The 23,033-nt window shown below is 34.6% G+C and overlaps 1 protein-coding gene across 7 annotated transcripts in view; it reads left to right on the top strand.

Annotated features, from left to right (window-relative positions):
- ATF7IP (activating transcription factor 7 interacting protein) overlaps positions 1–23,033 on the top strand; it is a 120,139-nt gene that overhangs the window by 38,988 nt on the left and 58,118 nt on the right. For 4 of the 7 annotated variants that reach the window (XM_049882528.1, XM_049882527.1, XM_049882525.1 and 1 more), the window contains exon 2: positions 18,245–19,782. In XM_049882528.1, the coding sequence (XP_049738485.1) occupies positions 18,252–19,782 (1,531 nt within the window). In that variant the 5' untranslated portion in view covers positions 18,245–18,251. Of the gene's footprint in view, positions 1–7,868; positions 8,047–12,260; positions 12,640–13,666; positions 14,096–18,244; positions 19,783–23,033 lie in introns of those variants that run through there. The other 3 variants (XM_049882531.1, XM_049882529.1, XM_049882530.1) reach the window with 3 other exon arrangements.

Consider the following 23,033-nt stretch of genomic DNA (forward strand, 5'->3'; position numbering starts at 1 on the left):
GTTCTTGTTAACTTCTTAGTGTTCTTTAGCAGGTTCTGCAGTATTTTTTAATTTTTTTTGTGGTGGAAATGTTTCTTTGCATTATTGCAGTGGTACAGTAAGCATCCCGATATATTCTTTTTTATACATGTTAGTATATCTTAAAATAGACACCTCGAAGTGCCTCAGGGTATCAAAGGGATGCACAGTTCCTATTTGCTTTTGAAAATGGTTGTGACAACTCTTTTACCACCACGTATAAGACTAATTACTTGTGTACGTTATTGCTAACTTTAAATATTTGCCAACCTGATGTGTAAAAATATATTTTTGTTTTGTTTTCTTCTGTTCATTGATGAAATTGAATGTCTCATATTGTTTTATGAATTGTCTGTTCATGTTTATTTTTTTGTGAATTGTTCTTTTCACTGATAGGTGTTCCTTTTTATTCTAGATAAAAATTGTATATTGTTCTGCTTTTTTTTTTTCAAGTATTCCTCAAAATTTCTGATTACTTGTAGTACTTTCTGTGCCTTTTAAAGATTTTTCATTATTTTGTTTAGTCTGTTTGCTTTTGTATGCACACTCAATTGCTCTTTTGATCTATTAACCATTTATTTCAAGATCCATTTCTTCCTTGATAATTCATGATGCTTTCTATATCACACATTACATTCTTTTATTGTTTTTGTCTGTGTTATGCATAATCACTGCACTCATCTTTTTATACTTATTCTTTTTCGCTTTGTTGTATGCTATCACATCTGACAGGGCAGTCATCATTTTTTAAATTATTTTGTTGTTGTTTAGACTATACACAGCAAAACATATACCAGTTCAACAGTTTCTGCATGAGCAATTCAGTGACATTAATTACATTCTTCAGAGTTGTGCAACCATTTTCTGAGTTGTTCCTCCCCTGTTAACATAAAGTCACTACCCCCAAGTTTTCTATCTAATCTTTGGAGTTGCTGTTGTCAATTTGTTCGCATATAGTTATTAAACGACCATATTGCTGAAGACAGACATTCTTTACTAGTGAAGCTAAACCATTGTTTGGTTTTAAGAAGACTTCAGGGAATATTTTTGGTTTAAGGTTTAAAGATTATCTCAGGGCAATAGTTTTGGGGGTTCATACGGTAAGCATCATTTTTCATTACTTTTGATCTTCATTTTTTCCCCTATTTTTAAAAATTTCCTTACAGATTAAAAAGTTTGTCATGGTATAAAAATATCTAGACTTTTGATCAGAATTACTTTTAATAGATTTTATCCAGGAAGAATTGGTATCTCTCCCACATTGAGTCTTAAATCCATTATAGCTCTAATTTATGTACTTTAATACCTTTCAGTAAACAGTGATTTTTTTTTTTCAGATATGTTATTCTCGATACCTTTTTCTTGTTCTGGATTAAATGTTTTCTTCATTGTGTCTTCTAACACTTTCTGTTTGAGCTGGCTTGGTCAGGATTTCTAGGACAACATTTCTAGTTTTAAATCCTTTGTTCTTGTCTTTAATGGAAATGTCTGTGGTGTTTTACCAATAGGTATGAAGTGTCCTGTTGGTTTTAAGTGGTCTTTATCAGCTTAAGGAGCAATCTTTGGCCCTTAGTTTTAATTTTTATCAGTGAATAACTGTTGAAGCATGTTCAGTGCCTTTTCAGTTTCTGCTGAGAAATGGCAATTACGTTTTATTCAAATTTAACCTTTTGGAGTTGTTAATAAGTATCCTAGATGCTTATTTACCTAATTATTAGAGATCTTTAGATTTGAAAAGTAGTGCAGTTTGGTGTAGTAAAGTTATCTCTTTTTAGTATTTAACTAGGCATATGGGGGTAAAGGTATTTGAAGGAAATATGTAGTTTCTTGTTTCCTGGCCTTGAAGGTCCAATATAGAAAGTCACTGTAAATTGCCACAGACTGTTGTCCTAGTCTCTCCAAGGGCTGTTCTTTGCACAGTGTATTTATTGAGTCAATTGTAATGCCATTACCAGTCACTGGGTTGATTGTGTTTCTTCTATTTACCAGAAGAATATTTTCAGAATCTTTTTATCTTAATGTAGAAAAGACAACAAATTTAAAAGAAATATAGTATATATTTGGAAATAACAGAATAAGGTCCTTGATCTAAATCTGTGAACTCTTGAAAAGAGCTTAATAGTACTTGGTGGCTTATTGTAGTTATCAGTGAATCTCCTTGGTATTTTTCTTTTTCTTTCCTTTTTTAATTCTGGAGGCTCTAGGCTCAGTTAAATATTTTCATGTGGCAGAGAGCCAGATTTCCAATAGCCTTGAACTCAGCATGTTGCTGTTGCTTAGCAACTACTTGTGAAGTCTTGTGGTTATAACTGAATTATAAATAGGGTTATGAGTAGAAGTGCAGTTGACATTGGTATTGGAAAGAAAAGCATAAAACTCCCTGTTCCCCTTCCATTTGAATTTGAGTGATTATGCAGAGTTAGTTTTCAGAAATCTGGCTCAAAAAAATTGGGATTACTAACTTTATCAAGAAGACAATAAGGGCTATGTAGAGGTAGAGGTAGAGGTCTTTTTTGTAAGTATGCATTTAAAAGCATATTTCTGGTTATTAGAATTAAAGAGTCCACATTGGAGGGAGACAGCAGTTAATGGCAACTAGAGAACTTCTAATTTTCATGGTCTTTCATGTAGAAAGATACCCGTACATTGTGTTGTTATTGTGTGCCGTTGAGTTAATTCTGACTCATAGCAACCCTAGAGGACAGTGTAGAGCTGCCCTGTAGGGTTTCCTAGACTGTAAATCTTTACAGGAGCAGATCGCCAGGTCTTTCCTCCCACGGAACAGCTGACGAATTTGAACCACTGACCTTTCAGTTAGCAGCCATGTGCCTATCCATTGCGCCACCGGTGCCCCTTCCATACGTTTTGTACTGCGTGTATTTCTCTTCCACATTGACATTAAAATCTACAGGCAATAACGCTTTAATTTTAGGCTATATTTTTCAACTGTTAATCACATTGTTGCTCTAGAGTGTCTTCAAAATAGTCCTATAAATAGGGACCATGTGGACACTTAATAAATATTGAGTACATGAGTAAACCAACCTATCTTTATCATTCCTTAATCGAGCAGTACATTTTGGAGTAGAATTTAAAACAAATTTTATTTAAGGTTTAAAACTTGAAGGTCCTTTAAAATCTTCTGGTTTAATTTCCTTATATTTCCAATAGAAAACTTTAGACCTAAAGATGTTAGAGGATTTGCTTAAAATCTCCTAAACCCTGTTCTCAGTTTTTTCTGCTGCAGCATATTTCCACTAAAGCATATCTAGCAGTTGTTTTCCTTTTGCAATCATATTTCATTAGCTTATACAACATCTGATTGAATTCTGTAATTTATAATAAAAATCTACAACCAAATTGAAGAACAAGCACAACTAATATTAACAGGTTTAGGTGAGAGCAGAAGAACATGGACTTCAAGAGTAGCCATTAGCTTCCAGCTTTCAGTATATTGTGGATATCAGTCAATATTTTATTTATGGAATGGATGGCTCATTTGGTATGATAGGAGAAGAAAGATTAACAGAGTTTTCAAAGAATAGTTTGTTTTTTTTTTGTCAAATAACTGCATTTTTTTTTTTAGGTTCTGAAAAATGAAATAAAGTGCTAATTAGTTTTAGATAAAGAAATTCTGCATTTTCTTAATTTTCATAAACCTTTTTTTCTTTATTGTGGTAAAAATGTATGTAACAAAATATACACCATCTCAATAATTCTGCATGTACAATTCAGTGACATTGATTACTTTTTTAAGTTTGTGCAACCATTCACACTATCCTTTTCCAAATCATTCCACCACCACTAACATAAACTCAGTGCCCCCTAAGCAAAAACTTCCTCTTTCTGCCTCTCTCCCACCTGTGAGAACTACTAATAATCTTTTGTTTCTGTATATTTGCTTATTTCATGTAAGTGAGATAATACAGTATTTTTTCTTTTTTGGCATACTTCACTCAGCATAATGTTTTGAAGGTCCATCCAGGTAGTGGCTTGCATCAGGACTTCATTTCTCATTGTAGCTGAGTAGTATTCCATTGTGTGTATATACTATATTTTGTAGATCTATTCATCTGTTGATGGGCATTACAGCTGTTTCCACATTTTGGCTACTGTGAAAAGTTCTGCAGTGAATACTGGTGTACAGGTTTTTGTTTGTGTTCCTGCCTTCACTCCTGGGCATGTACTTAGGATTGGAATTGCTGTGTCATGTGGTAGTTCTATGTTCAACTTTTTGAGGAAGTGCCAAAATGTTTTCCACAGCAGCTGTACTGTTTTGCATTCTCACCAGTAATGGATGTGGGTTCCAGTTTTTTTTTTTACCCTTGCCAACACTTTTTTTTTTTTTTGGTCGTTGCCATTCTAATAAGGATGAGGTGGTATCTCATTGTGGTTTTGATTTGTATCCCCCTGATGGCTAAGAATGTTATCTTTACATGTGCTTTCGCCATTCGAATATCCTTTTTGGTGAACTGTCTGTTCAAGCCCTTTGCCCATATTTTGATTTTATTGTTTTGTCTTTTTTTTTGTTGTTGTTAAGTTGTAGAAGTTTTTTTTTTTTTTTTAAGTATATTTTGGATATTAGACTCTTATCAGGTATGTGATTCCCAAAGTTTTTCTCCCAATTTTTAGGTTATCTTTTTTACTTTTTTTTTAAATAAAGTACCATAAACTTTTGATAATAGCCTCTGATAGCCAAACCTATGAAACTAAACTTCTTAGGAACTTTCCCCAGAAACAAGTAAATTGTGTCCTTACATATTGTTTGCTAGAAAAATTTTAGAGTGGGAATGTAATTTTTTTTCTTTTTCTCCCGGGAGAAATGCAGGTCCATTCTGAGTCTTACTTCCAGTAGTGATCTTGCTATCAAAAGTATAACTCTTAAGTTAAAAAAAAAATTTTTTTTTAAAGTATAAATTAAAGAAGGAAAAAAGGCCTGGCAATTTACTTCCAAAATATCAGCCATTGAAAACCCTATACTGAAGTACAGTTCTACTCTGATACAGATGAGATGTCGCTGTGAGTTGGAATCGACATCTACTCTACAGCAGTCAACGACAAACACCTAAAGATGTAGACTTCTACATCTGGCTGAAAAAGTTGTGGAATAAATAATTTTGATTAGATCTACAAGTAAGGATAATATACCAGCAATATTGCTTAACTATAGAAGTGGAAAATGACAAGCATAAAGAGAAATTTGAGTTTCCGCCAGGATGTGGAAGAGGATTCAAGAGCTTCTTTTGATTATTTACATATTAAAGTTAGACCTCTGTACGCATAAGCTAGGCCACAGAACATCTGGCTCTCAGTTGTTGTTTTAAACTGTGGGGGAAGAGTGGGAAGAGAATAGAGAGATGGAGCACGAAGTTCTTGAAACACTCTAAACTACTACAGAATATTTTAGTTGCTGTACTTATTGTTCTAAGGTGATTACTTGGTTCCCCCAAAATTCAGATGGATATGTGATGAGATGTGTGGCTGCTTTGAGTAATGTTCTGCAAACAGCGTGCCTTTTTATTTTTCTTGAAATAAAACTGTTCCGCATGTTACAAAAAATAAAATTATGACTGCTTTAAGTACTACTTAAGAAAATATGAATTGCTGAGATTAAAGGAATATTAAAACATATTTAAAATTATCAAAAAATTTTCCCCATTTGTAGTGTATGACAAAAAGATTGACCCATTTGTGATATATCGGATATTGTTGTTGGCTGCCACCCACTCGACCCCCGACTGATGGCAACCTCGTACACAATGGCTCGGACCATTGTGATCCACAGGGTTTTTATTGGCTGATTTTTCAGAAGTAGATTGCCAGGCCTTTCTTTCTAGTTTGCCTTAGTTTAGAATGTCTGCTGAAGCCTGTTTAGCATCATAGCAGAACACAGATCTCCACTGACAGATAGGTAGTGGCTGCATATGACATTCATTGGCTGGGAGTGAAACCCAGGCCCCATCAAGGAAGGCAAGAATTCTGCCGCTGAACCACCAATGCCTCATTTGTGATATACTTCCCTACTAATTGTAACTCATAAGGCGCTCTGGTGGTGCAGTGGTTAATTCTATTGACCGCTAACCGAAAGGTTGGTGGTTCAAAATCACCACTGGAGAAAGATGTGGAGAAAGATGTGGCAGTCTGCTTCCTTAGAGATATATAGCCTTGGAAACCCTATGAGGCCATTATGAGTTGGAATCCACTCAGTGGCCATGGGGTAATTGTAACTCATAGGTCAATGCAGATTCCTTTACTTTGTGATGAGGATAATAGTTTATTTAAAAGTTCAGATAGGTTTATTTTAAAGATGTGAATACAGTTGTAGTTATATTCTGGGGATCCAGCTTATGTAGGAATGTTACTAAAAAAATTAAGCTAAGCTAATCTTCAGCCAGACTGTTTATAAAATAATATTTGAGTTTTTTTAAAGTTTGCTTAAACTTCATCTTAAAATCTAGCCATCATTAAATATTTAGATGAAAAAAGTATTAGTGAATTGCTAATTGGATTTTTACCTTTCGTTCTAATAGAGCTCTTTTTGTTACTTAAAACCGTTTTGTCTTCTGTATGTTTTAAAGGCATTGTTTCTAAGCTTTGTGATTAAAGTAAGCCTTTTGAATATAATTATCATAGTTTAAATATTCTAGACTTTCATAATGTGAAATATATGAATTAATTTTGCATTTTGGTTAACAGATAATGATCCAAGAAAGCATTTAAAAATTAATTTACCATTTCATTAAAATAGATTGATGGTGGTTTTAATGTAATAAATACACAGAACATGTACTTTGATAAGTAGAATTTGTTTTTACACGACTTGACTGTCTAGCCAGTCTTTTATTTCAGCAGCTATGATTTAAATTTTTTGAAATTAAAAGATTTTTTTTGTTTTTGTTTTTTTGGTTTGGTCTTTTTTATTTGTCTGTAATCTTCATAGTTAACTACATCATACTGCGTGTTGTTTGCTGTCACTAAGAATTAAAATCCACTCCAGAGTAAATTTGTAATGTACAAAGAAACATATATTAAACATTATTAGGTTGGTACGTTAAAGTGTTGAAATACATTCTGTATTCTGGGTAACAGAATAAGAAATTTCAAGCATCATCAACTTTAACATTACCTACTTCAGGAAAAATGAGCAATCAAAAATAGTGTTGTACAGATTGTTTTTGTATGCGTTATTTTATTTTTATTTGATAAGAGCAAGAAATAATTTATTTTCCTCGCTGACAGGAATTATTTTATTTGACTGAGAAAATAATTATTGAATGGCGACTGTGTGTAATACAGTCATTACTGTATATTGGGAGAGGGTGTTAAAAAATGAGTAAGGCATGATTTCCACCCTATTTAGCGGTCTGCCTTGATAAGTTATTTAATCTTTGTATTTTTAATACACGTTAAATAGTGTTTTTTTTACCTATAACTCAGATTCCCCAATAATTGAAGAAAAAAATTGCTAGAAAAAGTACAGTGCTGCTCAGATTTTGTGCCATAAATGTATTATAATTGTGATTAAAGTACCTCATTATTCTTTTGAAGAAAAAAAAAAAAAAAAACCCTGACACACACACACACACACACATCTACCTATATCTTTCTGTCTGCATGTTTATCTATGTAAAAAAATTGGGTAATGGCATGTTATTTGAAAGTAGCCTATTTATTTAGCTTTGCTTTCATTTTTTTTTTAAATTGCCACATAACAAGATATCAAGTTAGTATTTTAGGTGATGAAATACAAGGCACATCTTTTTCCTCCAAGTAAATAAAGTGCTTTTGTTGGTAGCTTTGCTTTTATGTTCACATCCATTCTGGGATTCATCGGAGCATATTGTTTCTATTTTTAGACTGTTGCCAGGCAGATTTAAAATTTCTCCTCTTATGTTTGCCAATTTCTAGCTTCCTGATTGGTTACATAACCCTACTTTCGTTAGCCAACCACAGTGACTATGCAAATTATATTTCAGTTTCTGTTGCTGTGAGAGAACTGATAAGATGGCTGCAGGGGGCTCCCTTTGGGTATGTTTTATTATTTTAAAGAAGATTTTCATCATTATGTAATAATAAGCAAAAGTAAATTTTTAAAAAGGACATTATTGTTTGAAGTGGGAAATCAAACCATCTAAGCAAGCTTTATCAGGCTTGAAAAATGCCTCTCATGTCAGATTTGATTAATTTTAATGGTGCTATGTATTGACCTCTGTCAAAGATACCATTATGCGTAAGTAAATATATTTTGTTTTTTGGTATCCTGCATCCCAGAATAAAGGTCATCTTCTGTGTTAAACCTGCTGTATGTGAACATGCCAGCATGTTAGTTTACAATTCTGTCACAAATGTTTTAGATTACTATGTTTGCTTCCTAAAAGAATAAGTAATTAGTTTTTTAAATTATGAATTATTTTAGATGTTAGTTAATATGTCTATAAATGCATCATTCTTTTAGCCAGTATTTACTGAGTGTATACTATGTGCCATGCACTATGTAGTTCATTAATATTACACCAGAATTTTTTTTTCCTTTTGTTAAATGACTTCAGAAGAACATTATGATATCAGCATATTTTAAGATATTTTCTGGTGTCAAAGCTTTGGAACTTAAATGTATTAATCTTATAGTAGATAAGCAATGGGGAGTACCAAAGTGTGTCTTTAATGCATAAATATAGGTATTAGAGTCCATTTATAATAATTATTTCTTAAAGAATATATTTAAAGTACTGACAAATACAATAAATGGTACAGGGTACATCATATTAAAGACAGTACTGAAAAAATGTGACAAAACCATATGTAGTTCCAGAATATTCAATAAGTATACCTTATTTTGAAACAAATTTATCAACATAAATCACATTTAAGTCCTTTTGATGATAGTGATCGTTTATAATAGGAGAAAATGCTTCTGCTAAACTTTAGATTTCCTAGCCCTTCTGGTAAAAGGTCATTAGTTGCGTTTCGTATTAGTTGCATTTATTAATATGTGTACCTGGAATGATTATTCATACCATGCTCAGCACTATTTGTATGTTGATAAAAATTGCCTTCTTTTGTTGTCTTGTATAGCTATCTCATGCCCATTACTGTTATCATGTAAGATGAGCAGGTTGTTGGGTGCTGTCGAGTTGTTTCAACTCATAGCGACCCTAGGTGACAAGAGTAGAACTGCCCCCATAGAGTTTTCTAGGCTGTAATCTTTATGGGAGTAGATTGCCAAGTCTTTCTCCTGTGGAGCCACTGAGTGGTTTCAAACCACCAACCTTTCAGTTAGCAGCCAGGTGTTTAACTGTTGTGCCACCAGGCCTCCTAGATGAGCATACTATGAAATTATGTGCCATTTATAACAGGGAAAGTGAGAAACTGGCTTATCTAAGATGAGCACCTAAGAGTACAAGATTAGTGGTATTTTACCTATATCATCTTTTATCCCACCCATTAAAGTGGGATTAGGTTAAAAACAAAAGAAAAATAACTAATAGTTCTGATTTTTTTAAATAACAGGTTTATTGAGATATACTTTACATATCATTCAGTTCATCTATTTAAATTATACAGTTTAGTGGTTTTTAGTAGGTTTACAGAGTTGTACAAATCATCCCCACAATCAATTTTAGAACATTCCATTGCCCCCTTCCAAAAAAAAAAAAAAAGAAAAAACTTGTATCTATTATGTATCTATTAACAGCCTCTCCTCATTTCCCCTAACCCCTTTTCATGCCCTAGGCAGCTACTAATTTACTTTCTGTCTCCGTAGATTTTCCTGTTCTGGATATTTCATATAAATAGAATCATTGAAGATGTGCTCATGACTGGTTTCTTTGACTTAACATGATGTTTACAGTGTTCATCCATGTTTAACAAGCTTGGAGTATACAAGCTCTAATATATGAAACTATCATACCAGTACCAAGTTGTTTTGATTACTCTAGCTTTACAGTATGTTTTCAAATCAGGGGATGTGAGTCCACCTACTTTGTTCTTTTTCAGAATTGCTTTGGCTGTTGGATGCCCCTTATCATTTCACAGAAATTTAAGGATTAACTTTTCTGTTTCTGCAAAGAAGGCTGTTGAAATTTTGATGGCTGTTGCATTGAATCTACAGATGGCTTTGGGTAATATTGCCATCTTAACAATATTAAGTCTTCCAATCCATGAATACGTAATGTCCTTCCATTTATTTTTCTTTAACTTCTTGTATAGTAGCTTTTGGGTACCAGTTTTTTACTTTCCTGGTTAAATTTATTCCGATGTATTGTATCCTTTTAGATGCTATTGTAAATGGAATTGTGCCCTTAATTTCATTTTCAGAATGCTCTTTACCGATGTATGGAAATCCAACTTATTTTTGTGTGTTGACCTTGTACCCTGCTACTTTACTGAATTAATTAGCTCTAATAACTTTCTTGTGGCATCTTTGGGGTTTTGTATATACATAATGTATATAACCAAACCCATTGCCATTGAGTCGATTACTACTCAGCAACTCTATAGGACGGAGAAGAACTGCCCCATAGGGTTTCTAAGGAGCAGCTGGTGAATTGGAACTGCCAACCTTTTGGTTAGCAGCCAAGCAGCAGTTCTAATCCACCTTCCCTGTGGGGCAGTTTTGAAGGAGCCCTGCTGGTACGGTAGTTAAAGCTACAGACTGCTAACTGAAAGATCTGAAAGATCCGCACTTCCGAAACCACCAGCGGCTCCCGGGGAAGAAAAACGTGGCAGCCTGCTTCTATAGAGATTTACTGCCTAGGTAAACCCTATGGGGTCGCTGCTATGAGGCGGAAGTGGTTGTATAGGATCATGTCATCTGCAAAAAAGGAATAGTTTTACTTCCTCCTTCCTGATTTGGATATCTTTTATTTCTTTTTCTTGACAAATTGCTCAGGCTAGGACTTCCAGAATACAGGGTTGAATAGCATCCTTGTATTGTTCCTGATGTTAAGGGGAAAGCTCTCAGTCTTTCTGCTTTGTTTATGGTGTTCGCTGTGGGGATCAAAATCTCAAGAGCATGATTTGCTCCTGCTTTGTCCAAGGACTTGTTGTGAAAGCAGCTCATAAGACTTCTATGTCCTTGGTTGTTGAATTTTTTAAAAATTGGTTTGATGATAACTCGATTTTACATTCTGATACCCCAGGTTGCAATAAAGTTGGTTGATGACAGGCAGAGGGGTTATTTGTTGACATATCAAATACTATGATCACTGAATAATTTCATGAATTCCAGAGTACTGGGTGAACGTAGAGCAGAGTTCACCAATTAGTGTTTTTAAAAAGATGGTAGGCTAGCTGTTAACAGGGCTTTTATGCAAATTGAGGGAAGAACCACAGCATGGGAGAATTGAAGAACTGTGAACTGCTGAGGGATCTGGGTCCTCAAGTAATGAATATTGCCAGTGTTTTGGGAGTGACAGAGAGAGAGAGCGAGAGCTCTTACAAAGCAAGAGAGTATAGAAACATGGTGAAAACCTTTGTGGGATTTAACAGAAGTATTAAAAGCACTGATTATACATTCTACTAAAATTTTAGGAAACTAATAGATGATTAGCAGACATGACAAGATACCTGTTATTTAAGATAAAAATTAGAAACTTGATATACTAAATTCTAGCAAGCAAATGTCGAAGTTGGTGAACTATTTGCATTGTCAGGTTCACCAGTCAAATTAATGGATGGTAAACAGTGAAAGCAGATTTTCAACATTTATTGTGCAAGACACTAATTATCATTTATGATATTTTTTTCAGGACTATTGCAAAATTCTCGAGCAAAATTTAGCAGTGCAAAATAAAATCACAGTTTCAACTGAGGATGAGGTGTGTGTGGGGGCAGGGGGAGGTGAGGGAGCTTAAAGAGTCCAATAATAGTTACATTGTAAAGAGGCTAGGAATCATCAGCATAAGAAAAATAATAGTATGCCACTATTACTTAGGCCTACTCACTAATATCTAGTTAAGCCATTAAACGAAACATAAATTTGAATGAAAATTATTTTCAGCATTACATTATTCAGAAAATGTTACATTAATGTCACTTAACAGCAGGAATATAACTGGAGTGCCTGTGTAAAAGAAGTGCCAAGTCTACTTAACTAATTTTGTTTAAAGTTTTTCAAGTTTTTTTTTAAATTTATTTTTAAGTATAATTCATTTGATATTCATAGCTTTGAACTTAATGTAGTGTTTGTGTGTGTATGCATGCTTTTTGATCCAGCAGTCCTGGTACTTCCTGTTTTTGTTATTCAAGGCTGTTTCTGAAAAACAGTACAGACCTTAGTTTACTTAATAATAATAATTAGGAAAAAAAATCATAGACTGTAATTCAAACAAAGAATCTAGGGATATGTTACTAATATGTCTCCATTTCATTGTTCACTTTTGTTTCCACACTGTTTGGATTCTTGGTAGAAGACTTGCCCTCATCTGCTTCCCTTGTTGCTGGGCAAGGTTTGTGATCCTCGTGTCTGATTGGTTTTAAGCAACTACTTCTTTGAGCCAATCAGACAGTGAATTTCACTTCTCTCAGAGGACTGAAGCACTGAAGCAGCTGCTGATTTTATTTTTCCTATGGGGAGATTATATAAATGTGAGAGCATGGCTGCAGCAAGCTCCCTCTTGGGTATGTTTGAAAAATTACAACGTTCATCTGTAACTAAAGGGAAAAAAATGAGGTTTATTTTTTAAACTTGTTCACTAAGAAAACCTAATAGGTAGTGAATTTGAGAAAAAAGTGTATTCTGATGACAGAGTTCCTATTTTTATTTTACATTTTCACATTTAAAGAGCTGTAAAATGGTGTAATATAAGAAAAAAGTCCCTTCAGTTTACGTGAATATTTACTTTGCTATCTGTATATTCGCTTTATTCGTTTAAAAGGTGAGTTCATACAACCTTTTTATAACCTGCTGCTAGAGGTAGTTAAGGAGGAAAGGATGTAGTGATTGTACTTTCAGCACTTAATGTAGGTTGTCAAGAATCAGACATTTAAATTTCATTAGATGAATTAAACTTAGTTCAGTGCAGTGGACAACAAGATGCTTTATAATGCTATCCATAGTAAACCTCAGAATACAGAATACTATTAACTTTTGGAATTGGAAATCAGCAATAATGGTAGATGGGAATGAAAATAATCTTGTTAATTATTCAGATGTAAGGTTTTGCCAGATTTTTAGTTATAATCGTTTTATAGATGTATAACCAAATAAACCCACAGCTGATATCAAGTCAATTCCAACTGGTAGCAACCCATAGGACAGAATAGAACTACCCCATAGGGTTTCTAAGGAAGTACATCTCTAAGGAAGCTGACTGCCACATCTTTCTCCCGCAGAGCAGCTGGTAGTTCGAACTGCCTACCTTTCTCTTAACAGCCGAGCTCATAACCATTGTGCCACCAGGGCTCTATAGATGTATAGACTATGGATTATTTATTTGTTTTTTAGAAATTTATGTTTGGATTTTGTGGGTTCTAACCCATTGTGTACAAAAGTATGTTCCTGTATGTATTGTCCTTGTTTGTCTTATTCTGCAGTACAGAAGTAATTCATATTTCTGGAAAAATTCATAGACATGTATTAAAGCAAGATAAGATGTAAATTTTATTTTTTTGTGCATGTGGTATGTTTAATGCATGTTAGGATTTAGGATTTTATGCAGTGTTCTAGATTACCTATATTAGACAGAGAACCACATTGAACTCTTGTGGATCCAGGTTTTGGTTTATTAATTATATATACCTGACCTTATTGTCTGTCTCCTGTTGCTGGGCAGGAATCAGAATGCTAGCTGGTGATTGGCTGAGTTTGTGAGCAGCTCTTGAACAGCCACTTAAATTTCTTGAGCTTTTTCAGCAAGCAGATTGTAGGCTAAGACATAACAGCTTTTGGAAATACTTCCCTTTGTTGTTTCATAGCTGTGATCTGTTTGCTAGAAGGAAGAAATGGGTGAATGGAGGACGATGAAGCAGAGAAAAAAATAATGTTTTCACTTAAAGAAGAGGCTCATTGGGCTTTCCATAAAAATAGTTTACTAAAAATTTGAAAATTTTTTCCAAGCATAGAGACTTTTTGCAGGTAACACACTCTTCTCTGTTTTTCAAATATAGATTTCTTTGATAAAGGTGAAATCCTTGTTAATGCTATAGAAAGATTTTATTGGTGGTAGTATTTCCTCAGAGTTCTTAAGACTGAATATATAGAAAAAGGACTTAAGCATTTTTTTTCACTATATCCTCCTCATGGAAAAATATTTTCCAGAGAAACTAGTTCATCATGTTTTGCAGTTACTTCTCCATATGGCAGACATTTTCTGCTGTAAAATATTAATGTTTTTTTCTGTGTAAATTAATTATTGTCACATGAAAGCTTCATAATTCTAGTGGTACCATCTAAAAAAGCAGTATTTATTTTATATAATAGATTTATGAATGACATCTTAGTTCTAGATGATAGTATTTAAAATGATCTTTAGAAATGTTGTGTTCGGATTAATATAGCCATGAAGACTTGTTTGCATATAGCTCGCCTTTCTCTGTGTACCTTTGTTAAATATACTTTGCTCATGCAAAATAGGTTTCTAGACTGCTGATTGGTTTGCACAGATCTGGCTGAACTAGTTTGAACTGGTTGTTCAGGCTACTTCCTTATTGCTTTGTCTATTTTTCATTATACTTAGAACCCATAAAAGATCTGGTACATGGCTGTAGTGTGCTCCCTTGTGGATATGGATGGTAGTTACTCTGTAATTCTCTGTACAGTATTTTATTGTTTTTGAGTTTAATGGTAATTTTATTGATAAAAGCAGCTTGCAACTTGCTGGGATTGTATTTATTTTTATTAAATGTTATTTGATGGTGACATTCTAATATTAAATGGAAGATTTGCATGTTGGGTTTTCCGATTCATATATAAAATACCAAAAATACTTAAGTTCTGTAGCTTTTGCCTAAAAACATTATTTTGAGCCTACATAGATGATTATATGATAGTGCTTACTATGTTGAATGTTTAATATATTGAATTTCATTTAATCATCATCCAACCTGTGACAGGTACTGATACGATTCCCTTTGTAAGATAGCTGAAACTAAAACTTAGAAATGTCAGGTAATGTGCTCATCGTCACGCAGTAAGTACACGGGAGGCTAGAATTCAAACCTGTGTCTCTGTCTACAGGCTCAGGTTGTTAATTGGGTTAGTAAAACTTATGGAAATATACATTAAAAAAATGCCTACTTTTAATGCAACTGGTGATGAGAATTGCAGCTGAGTATCTGAAAATATTAAAGAATAACTCTACTTCCTAAATTTCAGATGTAATTATTTTGTATGTTTGGAGTCAGCAAGGAAAAATTACTCTGGAATTTGCATTCTGCTTCTGTATGGAAAATTTTTCAGTTAGCATGACTTTGGAATGGTGAGACATTTTATGCTGTCATTAATACCCTTAAAATAGTAGCTGTGATAATTTTGCTTGAGGTTCAGTTGAAAGGTAAATTTTTTGAATAGTTTTATCCAGTTCACTAATTTAAATAAAAAGGCTAGGGAGACTAAGAAATAATATTTTAAGTCTTTGGCTTAAAATGAGAGAATGATTACAGAATGAATGTACCACAGTCTAAAAGTAGCATGACAAAGTGGTAGGTTCTCAAGGTACATTGGTCTCCAGCAACTAGGCTAGGCCCATTGTTTTATTCCCTTCAGCCAAAAACCACTAGGGACATACCTGTATTTGAGCAAGTTGATTTATTACTTGTTACAGGCAGGGAGAATTCTCACCATGAGGAAACTGTGAGGCATATCAGTAAGAGGATGTTAGAAAAAAACCTAGTACAGGATTTGAGTATTGGTTGTGTTATCTTGTGTAGTGTTTAAGAAAGTGGATAAGCCTTACCCTGGGTTGGGTGCTTTCAGAATGTGAGGGCAATTCAGTGGCAGTGTATCTCAATACTTTTTTCTGTAGGGAAAATAGGAGTTCCCTGGGTGGCTCAGATGGTTAAGGGTTCAGCTATTAACCAAATTCCAAGCCAAACCCATTGCCGTTGAGTTGATTTTGACTCAGCGATGCTATAGGACAGAGTAGAACATCCCCATATGGTTTCTAAGGAGCACCTGGTGGATTCCACCTGGCGACCTTTTGGTTAGCAGCTGCAGCTCTTAACCTCTATGCCACCAGCATTTTCTGTTAACCAAAGGGCTGCCTTTTTCCTGCTCAAACCAAAGCAAGACAGCAAGCCAAAAAAGTTGTCTAGTTATTTACTTTTTTCCTCCTGTTTGGAATTTTATCCTACCATCATCCCTACTGGAAATAGTTATGGTAAGTGGATATCCAGCATGCTTTGCTTTGTCATAATGTATTATGTTTTTAAGAAATCTGCTTTGAATAACTCTGAGGGAAGAAGAAATTATGGTGGAAATTAGAAAGATTTTAGCAGAATAATAATGAAAATACGGCACATCAAAATATGAGATGCAGCTAAAGCAGTGCTTAGAGGGAAATTTATAGCTTTAAATGTATATATTAAAAAAGAGGAAAGATCGAAAACTAATGACGAAGCTTGAAGGTAAAGGAAAACATGGTAATTTAAACTTCTTAAAAGCCGTAAGAGGAATGAGATAATAAATATTAAAGCACAAATCAATAAAAATAGAAAGCAGATTTAAAACTGAGAAATTTCAACAAAGATAAAAGTTCTTTGAAGAAATAAATAAAACTGATAAAACTCAAAAGACTGATCAAAAAAAAAGAACACAAATTACAGTGTGTTCCCCCCTTTGTTAATAGCCTTATCGAGAGATTCACATGCATACATTTCACCCATTTAAAGTATACAGGGCATTGTTTTTTAGTATATTTACAGAGTTTTGCAGTCATCACCACAGTTGATTTTAGAACATTTTCATCACTTTATAAAGAATCCCTGTACCCTTTGGCAGCACCCCCTACTACCCCCTTCCCCCATCTCTAGACAGTCACTAATGTGCTTTTCTAGCTCTAAATTTGCTAATTCTGGACATTTCACATAGGTAAAATCATTAAATATGTGGTTGGTTTTAACTGGCTTCTTTCACTTAGCATAATGTTTTCAAGGTTTATCCATGTTGTAGTATCAGTACTTTATTCCTTTTTATAGTCAAATAATATTCCATTATACAAATATATATATTTTTTAACCCATTCATCAGTTGATGGACATTTGGGGTGTCTTCCCTTTTTGCTGTTACTGATAATGCTTCTGTGACTGTTCATGCACAAGTTTTTATGTGGACATATGTTTTTATTTCTCTTGGGTGTATACATAGAAGTGAAATCACTGGGTCATATGGCAACTCTGTTTAAAATGTTGAGGAACTGCCAGACTGTTGTCCCAAGCAGCTGTACCATTTTGCAATCCTACCAGTATTGTATGAGGTTTGGAATTTTTCCACATCCTGGCCAACACTTGTTACTCTCTTTTTGTCTGTGGCCATCCTAGTGTGTGTAAAGTGGTATCCCATTGTGGTTTTGATTTACATTTCCCTGGTGATTAATGATGATAAGCATCTTTTCATGTGTTTATGACCATTTGTATATATTCTTTGGAGAAACCACTCATTTGTACATTTTTAAATTGGGTTTTGACTTAATTCTCTTTATTAATGAGTTATAATAGTTATTTATATCCTAGATACATCTATCCTAGGTAGAAGCCTCTTATCAGATAAATGATTTGCAAATATTTTCATTTACAGTGTGGGCTGTCTTTCCACTTTCTTGATGGTAATGTCTTCTAATATGTTTACAGTTCTGTTTCTTAATTCTCCCTTTTCTTTTTTCTTATCTCTGTGCTTCTTACCTATTTGCCTACTGATTTTTTTCTTCTTCATTTCTTTGTCAACCAAATTATTTATCATCTACTATTTTATTGTTTACCTACTCCAGGCTCTGTGGATCCCATTAGCTTTATTGAGAATGAAAACTAGACCTTTTTGTCCTAATACTTCCTTTTAATTGATTTTCTAGTATAGATTATACCTGTTTATTAATGTTGTATTATATAAACCTAGTAAATACAAAAACTGACTCACATCAGGGGTTACTATGATGTTTTCTGTATGCCATTATTTCAAAATTTCATTAAGTGCTGCTTGCTTCCTTATAGGAAGATTAATATGCAGTAAGTCTGTAATCAGATGGCTGCTGTTTCAGTTATTAAACATACTTTTTCTCTCTCTTTTTTAAAGATTCAAAATGGATAGTATAGAAGAACCTCAGAAAAAAGTCTTTAAGGCTCGAAAAACGATGAGAGTGAGCGATCGTCAACAACTTGAAGTAGTGTGCAAGGTCAAAGAAGAATTGTTGAAGACTGATGTCAAGCTGTTAAATGGCAATCATGAAAATGGAGATTTGGACCCAACCTCACCTTTGGAAAATATGGATTATATTAAAGACAAGGAAGAAGTGAATGGCATCGAAGAACCTTGTTTTGACCCCGAAGAAAGTAAAACAGAATGGAAAGAAACACCCTGTATCCTAAATGCTAATGTTAAAAACAAGCAGAATGATGATTTAAGTAGTGAACCTTTATTTTCTAATAATAAAACTCCTGAACCAGCCTCTCAGCTGACTTCTGAACTACCTTCTGGTGTTCTGGCCTCTAGCGATCTGGCCTCTGGAGATGCGGCCTCTGGAATACTGGCCTTATGTGATCCTGCCTCTGGTGATCCTGCCTCTGGTGATCCTGTCTCTGGTGACCGCACCTCCAGTGATACCGTCTCTGGTGAACCTGCCTCCAGTGAACCTGCCTCCGGTGAACCCGCCTCTGGTGAACCCGCCTCTGTTGAATCTGCCTCTGGTGAACCCGCCTCTGATGAACCCCCCTCTGGTGAACCTGCCTGTAGTGAACCAGTCTCTGATGATCCGGCCTCTGGTGATCTGGCCTCTAGTGATTTGCCCTCTGGTGATCTGTCCCCTGGAGCATCAGCCACTAGTGAACTGCTCTCTGATGAACTGGCCTCTGATGAACCAGCCTCTGATGAACCAGCCTCTGATGAGCCAGCCTCTGGAACACTGGCTTCCGATGATCAAACAGCCTTTGAACCAAGTACTATACCAGTTTGTGAAGCAGTTCCTGAAACTATAGCGCCTAGTAGCAATAAAGATGATAATTTTCTTGAAAAAAATAGGGATGATGAAAAGTTAGACCAAATTCAGAGTAAGGACTCATTTGAAGAGAAAAATAAAGGTGATAGTAATGTTGATGCTAATGAAGAAACTCAAAAAACAGATGAAACAACTGTTTGTTCAAATCTGTCTTCTGAAAATGAAAAGAAGGTAGAGGAAGATGGTATCCCAGAGCTTGCTCTTGGAGAAGAGGCTATATCTAGTAGTATGGAGCTTGATCAAGGTGAAAAAAATGAAGATGAAAATTCTTCAGACCTTGCAGAAACCATTAATGAAAATGTTATAGAAGATGATAAAAATGAGAATATGTTAGAAAACACAGATTCCATGGAGACAGATGAAATTATCCCTATTTTGGAAAAACTTGCACCTACTGAAGATGAACTTACTTGCTTTTCTAAAACATCTCTTATTCCAATTGATGAGACAAATCCAGATTTGGAAGAGAAAATGGAAGGTTCTTTTGGCTCACCATCTAAACAAGAAAGTAGTGAGAGTTTGCCAAAAGAAGCCTTTTTGGTCCTCTCTGATGAAGAGGATATTTCGGGTGAAAAAGATGAGTCTGAAGTTGTATCACAAAATGAGACATGCTCTCCAGGTTAGCAGATTATTTAAATTTTAAAGATTTTGTTTAGTAAAATGTTTTTAAAAACGTTATCATTAAGTTTTAGACTTCTTTTAGTCACAGAGAAATAGTTGAAAATGATGGTGACTGGAAGGATCTCTTAACTTCACAGAATTTGAATTACACAGTACCCAGTCTGTGAGCAGCAAGCACAGTGCTGAGTATTAAGAAGGGACCTGAAAAAAGTAGAAATTGCCCTTATTGCTCTTGCCTTTGAGGATTTATAGTCTAGAAAGAGAGATAAGCTGGATCAGCATAACATTATTAGATAATAATTTCAAGCCAGTACATAATGATCAAAGTCATAGTAATTGTTCTTTCTTGCTGTCACTTCACAACCAAATAACTTAGAATCTAAAAGCTTAGTGATTAATTGCTTCAAGTTTAGTAAATCATATTTTCAATTAATCTTACCAACGAAATCTGATTCTTTAATGTTCTTTGTCCAGGAAATGGCACCACTGTTGCACGAAGCCAGAAACCTTGAGGCTGGGGTATTCATTTGATAAAGAATTTATCTATTTGGTTCCTTAGTCCTCTTTATGTTTTATCTAACCTCTTCCCTTTCACCCCATCTTCTGAATGATCTCCCTATAACCCATATTTTAAAAATTTGATTGTGTCTCCCTCTTTCATTAGATTTCTTTTAGGTTAATTCCAAACTTCTTATGTAAAAGTTATTTAAACTGTGGTTTGTTCAATGCCTGCCCCTCCTATCTCTTTTATTATTCCCAGAGAAAAAGGAGACAAGGAGAAAAATCATCAAACTCAAATATCGTTCCTGTATGAAACCTCACCTCTCTTCAGACTTGCTTGAGTATCTTTATCTTCCCATTGTATCACATTCTCCTTAGACTTAGAACTCCATGAGAAGAGTGATCTTGTTAGCATGAACCACAGCATCTGGTTTCTAGTTTGTTCAAAGGAAAAGAAAAAAAAAAAGGGGGGTGGGCCTAGGAGAGAGAGACAGAGAAAATCTCTTCTCCAGTATATCGTACATATTAGCTTTTAGAGAGGGAGTTTATTTATTTTAATAGCTGATTTTATTTCCAAAGGACATTCATTCATTCAGCAAAGCTCTTTGGAGGGACGGGCTAGCCTCTTCTTGGTTTTGGAAATTTAAAGGTAAAATTTGTACTTGCCTTCAGGATGCAGACAGGTCATTAATTACAATTTGATGAATACAGTGATAGTGTTAAATTGGTATTCTTAGAGTTTAGAGGAGTGTAATTTTATGAGAACACATGGTGTGTTCAGGGAAATGCTTGCTTGTCCGTTTACTGAGATTAATCCCCCTTAATGGCAATTCCATCTTTTTACTTGCTAAGGCTAAAAAGTTCTACCTTGGAGTTATTTTGTTGGATTCTCTTCATACTCCATATCCAGTCCATTAGGAAATCTTGTTAGCTCTACCTTCAGAATAGATCTAGAGAATCCATTGTCTTCTTACCATCTTCACTGTTATCCCTCCTGCTTTAAGCTCCCATCATCAGGTCAAAATAGTGCCTGGCACAAAATAATGCCCCCCCAAACCCAAACCTGTTGCTGTTGGGTCGATTCTTACTCATCGCGACCCTAGAGGATAGAGTAGAACTGCCCCATGGAGTTTCCAAGGTTTGAATCCTGGCACAAAATGAGAGCTCAGTAAATATTTGTAGAGTGAATGAATGATTGATAATGCAAGAGTGGTGTATCATGAAGGACCTTAGTTACAATGCTGAAGCATTATGATGCCATTGAAAGATTTCAGAGAGAGGAAAATGATACGATAAAATTTCCATTTTAGAAAGATAATAGCAACAGGGCTTAGGGTAAACTTTACTCATATAATAAATATTTATATAGAGAGTGGCATTGGGGCAAGACCTTTGAAAAGCCTTATGGCAGTCTATATATGAAAAGCATTGCAAATTGCACCTTATGCAGCTGTTTAATGGGTTTATAGATTTCACCCTAGTCAGAATCTTGATATTGGAGACCATCCCACACAATGCTATTAAATATAAAATAGAGAGGTGAATATTAAGCCATCCGCGTGACATATTTTGAAAATTCAAAGTTGAGTTTAATTGTGGTTACTTGCCTTTAGATTTTTTATCTCATAGTATGCAAGGAAGGCAAATTTATGGTATTAGCAGGGTAAGTTTAGTTACAGATTTAATTCCTTAGTTGGTAACTAAAATTTTATTTCATGTGTATTTTACACCTCTTCTCAGAAGGCAGTTTTGTGCACTGTGGGTTTAAGTGTGGTTTCTTCATTGATTCTTAGACTATACCCTGCTTTCTTTATATGGCAACAGAATCTGTTGCTGGTCATTTGTGTTGCTGTGCACCTGTTCAGGTAATTCGTTCATCAGTTTTTTTATACTTGACTAATTTTTAATGTCTGAGAACACAATTACAAATTGAAGCATAGAAGTCTAGTTGCTAACATTTATGTGCTGTTCTAATAATAGAAAAACATCATAAACCTATCATTTCAGGCACTTCTTTAAATTTGTTTTAAATGCAGCTGTTAGGATGAGTATGAGCAGTAGCATCCTCCCTCTCCCCCCCAAAAGGCTATCAGAAATCAAATAGAAAAACTAATTTAATTTTACAAGAATAGAAGAGCTAAAAGAGTATTGTAGATATACCTTAGTAGGCCCTGAGATACTATCTTTTTGTTATATAGTATTCTATAATAACTGATGCTCACTAAATGATTAAAATTATAGTCTTTTTCAGAAGGCTTGGGAAATGAAAATTTCTCTCTCCAGAAAAAGTCTAACAACAATAGAGATGGCACACATATTAGTCATATCTTCCATGTAACTGTCAAGTTTTTTTCCGTCACACATACCTGCTCTTCTAGTTATTATTTCATCTTTTTCCACTTCGAGAGCCATTCTTCAAGTTGTGTTAACAAAGCTAGAACTGTTCCTTCTATTAACTGTTCAAGTTAACTGGATTTTGATTTCCACCTAATTGTTGTCAGTGACTGATGTCACTGATGCCCATGCTGTTTAATTCCTTTGTCTTTGGTGTTTTCTCAAACTTGGATGATCTCTTAGTAACAGTCTCCCACCCTCAGGTGACGTCAGTGTCCGTGTTGTTAAATCAAGGGCATCTTTTCTTTGCCTTTGGTGTTCTCTCAAACTTGGATGACCGACCTCTTGAGACTCTCCTTAGATTTTGGGCAACTGCATTTTCCACCTTTTCCCTCTTTTTTGGCTCTTCTCATT

Source organism: Elephas maximus, chromosome 4 (assembly GCF_024166365.1).
Source record: "Elephas maximus indicus isolate mEleMax1 chromosome 4, mEleMax1 primary haplotype, whole genome shotgun sequence".
NCBI classification, from domain to species: domain Eukaryota; kingdom Metazoa; phylum Chordata; class Mammalia; order Proboscidea; family Elephantidae; genus Elephas; species Elephas maximus.